General features: G+C 35.6%; 1 protein-coding gene across 1 annotated transcript; it reads left to right on the forward strand.

Annotated features, from left to right (window-relative positions):
- Window positions 1-3,844: 3,844 nt before the first annotated feature.
- Window positions 3,845-6,353, forward strand: LOC121366956 (protein ALP1-like; the record flags this gene model as incomplete). Its single annotated transcript, XM_041491181.1, has 2 exons — window positions 3,845-4,185; window positions 5,465-6,353. Coding segments are annotated over exons 1-2 (1,230 nt in total), but the record flags the coding sequence as incomplete, so codon positions are not given.
- Between the last annotated feature and the right edge of the window lie 1,453 nt (window positions 6,354-7,806).

The raw sequence follows: 7,806 nt of genomic DNA on the forward strand, positions 1-7,806 counted from the left end.
TTCCCACCTCAACAGGAACATATTTTGCAACACGTTTCATAGCAGAAAGAATAACAGTTTTATATTTGAGACGAAAGTTTAACATGTAAAAATACCTACATGAACGTTTCGTATGAATTATCACATTATATATTCAGAAACACACGACATATATTACATGTGGGATACTGTACACAGAACATAAACCCTTGAACACTCTTTCATATGAAAGGACGGAATTCTTCCCTAATGAAAACCAATATAATATGGTATAATTATTTCAGCAATTAATATTACATAGCATTCATATAATTGCTGACTATATGAAATGATTACTGGTAGATTATTATTCACTGAAAGAAAATGTAATACCTAAACAGATAAACTTGATTAGGTAACAGATGGGGTCTTAATGTATTTTTATTACAAAACTGCAACTTATAAGCATGCCGGTATTCGCTACACACTCGAGATTGTTAACCATTCAATTAGCCTTAAACCTTCGTACTATCATAAAGTTGCACACGTAGTAAATACATGTAGGTCCTGCTTGTAAGAATCAAACAACATAAATCCGCCTGCCATTTTATGTATTCATTCGTTCATTCATTCCGTTTTAAATGTTGTTTTTCTTATTGAATGCCAGTTTGCAGTATCAGAGAGGCATCTATGTCAATTTCACTAACTGCAGAACTCCATCAAATAAGCTTGGAGACCGTGTAGACTAATAACGGCATTTTTGGTTTAAATAATATTTATTAACGTCATTTGTCGTGCAACCACCGTTTCTACTGACATAATATGATGACCGATAAAGCAAAGTCATATCCTGCGACTATCAGGATATGACTTTTCACGTCATACGCATAGTTCATCGTACAATGTGGCTGAAATAACAGAAAGAATAGTTTTCTCCTTAATTTATACGGTCTACAGGATAAAGATAATAACTTCGCAGAACCTCGCGGAATTTCCCATTCTTACCTTCAATGGATAAAGCAGATATCCGGCGTCATTAACTAGTTATTCTCTATGTATTATTGTTTGGGGTTGACCAACAGGTTTAACCTATATTATGCACAGCTTGCTTTATGCACATTTTGGATCACGTGATCCTGGTTGACGTCATGTTCCTTATCATTGGACTGCAAAACGGTTGTAAACTTAGAAAAACACTTTTGGTGGCATCTGTTTGCTATTAACGCAGGGGCATAGCGTGAGCTGGACCTGGGGGGGGGGGGGGGGGGGGGTCAAATATGAACCAAGTGGACCTTTTCTATCTTGTTTTTGCACTACCAGAAACTCCATATGTAAAAACCTGTATGTTTTAGTTCTGAAAGAGGACCCCGAACACTCCACCCCCCCCCCCCCCAGCCTGCGCCCCTATAACGTGATGTCTTGCCTCTCACAAAATGGTCATCTTCTAGCGATTGGCATGCTTAAAGTTGGAATGGCACAAACCATTGTTGTTAGACGTTGTGCTGTTCATTAGTGTTCGTCAGAACACCATAGTGTCTGCGGAGATGTTATCAACGGTTAGGAGTGCTACAGATCATCTGTTTTTCGGGAATGTACGTGTGACGTCACGTTTGAAAAATGCCTATATACGGCTAGTACACATACGGAATCATTTGGAAACGACAAGTCTGACATCCCGAAACATCCCTGAATTAGGAATTAGTGGAAGAACTGTGCGCAACCGGTCACGTGATTACAAAAAACGACCACGACTGTTCAGCAGTAAGTTGTCCTATTACGTCATCAACGACGCACCAATCATGGTGTAGACTTTAGGTTCAGAAGTCACGACTGGTTCACCATACTTTTATCACATACATAATACATGTATGGCAAACAAAAGGTTTTGATTAATTTAAATAGAATAAGTATTAGTGAGATTTTACAATCTGATTAAAATTAGCCAGTAGATCTGACAGCATTGCGTGGACTCCAATGTCCAGGTGACATTTCATCTATAAATAACAATTTAAATATCGACCAATTACACTTCGCCTTTTATAGCGTTATTCGGGAGCATACAAATTCTAAAAATATCGGGCGAGACTATTTATGCAATAGGCGAACTTGTTGGTCTATTTTAACAGGGGAAAAAGTGCAGTAATAAACTCTGTATTGTATACTAGTATAAACAGATTTTATGGCTATATCATCACCGTTTTTTTTTTTTCGTCTTGAAACGAATTTTATATTGAAATTAGTCTCGGCATACTTCGCAATTCACCCGAATCATTTCGTATACCCTCGGCATAATCCCGAATGTTTTCAAATTCTTTTCAAATCACTGGCATGATTTTGCAAGTAAGGTTTTGATTGGTCGAATGAAAGGTCAACTGGACATGTGCTCGAACGGGGTGCTGTTAGATCCACAGGTAATAGTAATTAATCAGTGGAGCTAATTTTAATTAGATTGTGTGATTTTAATGATACATAGGAACGTTTTTCACAGACTATAAGTCATATATCAATGAAACTTGGTTTATAGTTCCATCTATGGATGTTCATCATAGAGCATGTGAAAAGAATGTTTTTAAATTAATTATTAAACAAATGTTTTAATTAAAATACTTTTGCATTTAGCTAAACATTAAATGTCTGCGTTTAGCTACACAAACTGTAAGTCCTAGCTGGATGAAACTTGCTTTATAGTTATATTCATCACAATGCATGTCAAAATGATCAAACATTTTTAATTAAAATAGATATGCTTTTTACTCAAAAACGTTTCACGTTTAGATCCCTTTGTTCACAAACTGTAAGTTCTACATTATAGCTTAGTTTACATGTTCACCTATTGCTGTTCATTTGAATGCATGTTTAAAATAGTTTTAGCTTAACGTTAAAGTTTTACTTTTAGCTCCATTTGTCATAAAGTGAAACATGTTTTATACTTGTTCCTATGGATGTTTATCTGAATGTGTGTTTAAATAAATTTAAAATTGATTAAGTTAATTTTCTTTAAATTAATTATTGTTTATGAAGTTGATTAATCATGAATTTAATATAATAGCTGCACTTGTGGGTGTTCATCTCAGTCTGTATGACAAAACCGTTATCCGCGATATCGACCGTATATCTGCACAATGTAGAGTCCAGTGGCTATTTGGCCCAATATATCCTTCCAGCACTGCTCAAAAGAGGAATGTCACTCCCAGATTAGTTTACTAAATTAAAACTAACATGTTGTAAAGCAAAATATCAATAATATTTCCTTTAAAAAAGTATTCATCTTTAAAGGGGCATTCCTGAGTTTGCTGCAATTTGTAAGATGCTATCGACTAACAGAGACTTTTTGACGACTGTAATTACATATGAAATAAATTTTTCTGCATAAAATACTAGTGGCTGTATATTAAAAGTGTTTCTGATCGTTCTAATACTTGTACTAGGTTAAATTTCATTTTATTTCCTAAACAAGATTTTTTTCGTACGTACGAAATTATTATTATTATTATTATTATTATTTTTTTATTATTCCCATTTTTATTGACATGATATCCACACACAGATGTATACAGTACATATGATAAAAAGATCCACATGAAAAAAAAATACGAAGTAGCTAAGGTGATATTTAGCTACGATCGAATATATGTGACTGACAATCAGACATACATGTATGAAAAATTCAAAAGGAGACTAAAGCCGCGATCACATTTATCCGTTTTTTACTCTCCGCTCCCGCTCCCGCACCCGTTATCCGTCGTCCGTTGCTTACGAACACACCTGTCAGTAATTTTAACAAAAATGCATGTCTACAGTTGCTGCACGAGAATACTTGATATTCACGTGTGTTGTAGGGTATATATACTTCGAAGCATACAACAAATATCCCTAATTATTCGACATGTCGAAATACCTACAAGACCGCTGCAATGATGATGACGATGATGATGATGATGATGTTTTGCTAATGTATTGGTATGGAAAAAGGAGAAAGAAGACGATGACAAGGTTGAATAGAAGATGGTGGGTACACCATATTAATACGAAGCGCCATGAATACGGGGAGTATCACAGACTAGTTCGAGAACTGCAACTGGATGAAGATAGCTTCCACCAGTATTTCCGCATGACGAGGGAACAGTTCGCACAAATTTTATATTTGGTGGAACCCCACATATGTAAACAAGACACACAGTTGAGGGAAGCCATATCGGCACGTGAAAGACTAGCTCTATGCATAAGGTAAATTTATTTATTTAGTTAATTGTTTAAAAAAATTAAATTAATGATGGCACTCGACCACTTATTCATTTGTTTGCCTCAAAATATTTTTTTAAATAAAATTTAAATACAAAAGTCGTTAACGTCTACTTTTGGGGGTGTTTGGGTGGTGATGGGGGAGGGGCTGTATATTAGCCCACCTCTTGGTAAAATCCTAAATTCACCCCTGCATTATTAATACATTTCCAACTAGTCATAATATACAAGTATCACCATTAATGTGTTTTAACGATACATTCTTTAACAGGACGACTAACTTTTTGGAATTTTTCAGAAAATTACGGAAATATTCTCCTATATCCCGATTTTCTTTATTCATGCCAAATATCCAGACGTTTTTTAAGCAACCATTTCTGAAAACATAATGGTTTTCTGAAAGTCAATTAATAACATTACATATATACATTATAACAAAGGTTTATTGTTATTTATCTTTTTAATTATTTCAAAAATACATTTCGAAATTATTGTTTTTCAAAGTGCGGTCGCGCAAATAACAATTAAAATGAAATAAAAATTCTGGAAAATAATTTTATTAGGTTGGTCGACCTATGTTACAAAATAAACAATGAATCCAAAATTTATTTCATACGCAATTTTATTATATATTTATGTTGCTACTGGCATTGCCATCTTGTGTGTTACCTTGGTTGGTTTGATCGGGGTTAGTAATGTATGCGCTGCTGAAAGGAACCTGTAAACTGTGGAAGATGGCTGGGTATTGGAAAGTTGGGTGTTGACTGTGCAAATTTAAGTTGGAAGGAAACGAGCTTGTGGGACATTGAACATTTGTAGGAAATTGTTTCCTGTACAAGACATTCATTATTTCCATTTTTGCTTCTAAACAAGCCTTTTCTGGCAAGCGTTTCATTTGTAAAAGACAAGATTTCATAAATAATGAGTGCATCCTCTTGTTCATCGGTCTGCATCCTTTTTTTCCTGTCCTCCAAAAATTGTATCATGGCCGTGTCAACTGGATCTGGTGATTCACGTTTCTGGCTCTTTCTGTTTATCCCTCTACCACCCACTAAAGTTCTTTTTTTTGTCAATTGTGTAGGCATTTCTGGTTTCAATTCCAACTCTCGTAAAGCCCCAGATGTATCTTCTGCCCAGGCAGCAGTACTGGACATGGATATGGAGGGAGACGTTGATCTACTCCGTTGAGAGTTTGGAGACGTGGGGAGTATCTGCGTTGACTTCCTGAAAGTATATAATTAAAACTTTTAATATTTATTTCCAGATTTCTGGCTACGGGAAACAGTTACAATTCATTTGGTGCATCCACTATTGCAAACATCATTCCTCAGGTTTGTGCTGTTCTATGGGATCAACTAGCAGGTATATACATGGAAATGCCAAAGGATGAAGATGGATGGCAGATAATTGCAAAAAACTTCGAATCCACATGGAATTTTCCACACTGTGTGGGTGCAATTGATGGAAAACATGTTTTGATAAAATCCCCAAACAAGACAGGATCATTGCATTTCAATTACAAGGGTACATTCTCAGTGGTATTAACGGCATTAGTTGATGCCCAGTACAAATTCATTTACATTGACGTTGGTTCATACGGACGCAACAGCGATGGTGGCATTTTTGCACACTCATCACTTGGAAGAGCTTTGAGGGCAAATGACTTACATTTTCCACCTGACGAACATTTGGCAGATGCACCCAATTTAGGTCCAATGCCATTTGTTATTGTAGGTGATGAGGCTTTTCCCCTCATGCGCAACTTGATGAGGCCATATCCAGGAGGGAAAAAAACGTTACAGGAGGGTCAACAAGTGTTTAATTATCGCCTATCAAGGGCTAGACGCATTGTTGAGAATGCATTTGGTATTATGGCATGCAGGTGGCGTATTTATAACACCAAAATGATGGTTTGTCATTCTACAATCAACAAAATAGTTAAAGCGGCATGTGTGCTGCACAACTTTCTACAGACCACATCAACACCAGCGCAGATAGCATCCATGACGGCTGAACCTATCGATGACAAGCCTGCAGGAATGCAGCATTTTGCGAGAAGTGGCAACCGAGGTAGCACTGAAGCTTCTTTCATTCGTGATCAGTTTAAAACATACTTCACAACAAGTGGCAAAGTATCTTGGCAATATGATGTGGTACGTAGAGGAATGTTTACAGAATAAAATTAAATTTACCTTGAATCGTCATCAGATTTTTCAATATCGGATGCATGGACAGTCTCTCCGTCATCACTGGGTTCTTCATCATAAATGTGTAGATTTCCTTCAGTTCTGTGAATATATCAAGTTACTGATAAAGTGAATATTATGGTACTTTATGAATATCGTGCTTATGAATCATGATGCAATTGTATTAAATTATCTATACATGATACCAAATAAAACATAATAAACATCACAAGTTCTTACTTTTTCTCTTCTACAAATGGGTCCAAAATTTTTAAAATTGAATAATATTTCCATTTCTGTTGCACAGCACTGGCAGACTGTCCACTTCGGGTCTTTGCATTTCTTAATCTTTTGTATCGATCTCTTTTTGACCACCATTTGCGTTTGGCGTCTTCACCTGAAGGTTTATTACATGTATTAATATAATTTTATTATGGCGATGCCGATGGGGAACATGCTAAATGATGATAACAACGAATAGTATGGTTAACAAAGGACGTGGTATGTACTATCCTGCCTATGTGTTGGTGAATATAAAATATCCCTTGCTGCTCATCGGAAATAGTAGCCCATGTAGCGGCGGCAGCGGGTTTCCTCACTTAATCTGTATGGTCCTTAACCATATGTCCCATGCCTATATAACCGTAAATAAAATGGGTTTGGTGTTGGTTTTTTCTCTCAATGGGTATGTGTAAACCACTTGCACCGAACAGTGGTTCATTACTGGTTTAACAAAGGCTATGGTTTGTGCTATCCTGCCTATGGGAAGCGCAAATAAAATATCCCTTGCTGCCTATCGTAAAGAGTAGCCTATGTGGCGACAGCGGGTTTCCTCTAAAAACAGTGTCAAAAATGACCATATGTTTGACGTCCAATAGAAGATGATAAAATAAAAATCAATGTGCTCTAGTGGCGTCGTTAAATAAAACAAACTTTACTTTACTTTTTTACTTTCTTTACTGTACTGCACTGTGCCGTACTGTACCATACCGTAATTTTGATATATAAATTAGGATTACATATTTCAAAAATACATATCTTTACTTTTTTTTTTATTACATGCATTTTTATTTACATGCATTGCCATATTATAAGTAGGCCTACACAAGATGCTAGGGTTATACAAACCTGATATTTTCATGACGTTGCCAATGGACATCCATATATTTTTATGCATCTGTACGTCTTTGTACATGTGGTGTGCATGATTATATAACATCTCCCTCTCACGGACAAGTCCTATAAGCTTCTCGTAATCGAAGTCGTCTGTTTGTCTTTGCATTTTATAACACTGAACATCAATAATAAAATTAAAATAAACAATTTTATTTTAGTTTGGTATTATTAAATTTTATATAGAAACAAATTAGTGTAATAGTCAATATTATATGGAACCTTAATTTCAATTAACCAAATTTTA

The sequence above is a fragment of the Gigantopelta aegis genome, unplaced genomic scaffold, assembly GCF_016097555.1.
Source record: "Gigantopelta aegis isolate Gae_Host unplaced genomic scaffold, Gae_host_genome ctg7893_pilon_pilon, whole genome shotgun sequence".
Taxonomy (NCBI): domain Eukaryota; kingdom Metazoa; phylum Mollusca; class Gastropoda; order Neomphalida; family Peltospiridae; genus Gigantopelta; species Gigantopelta aegis.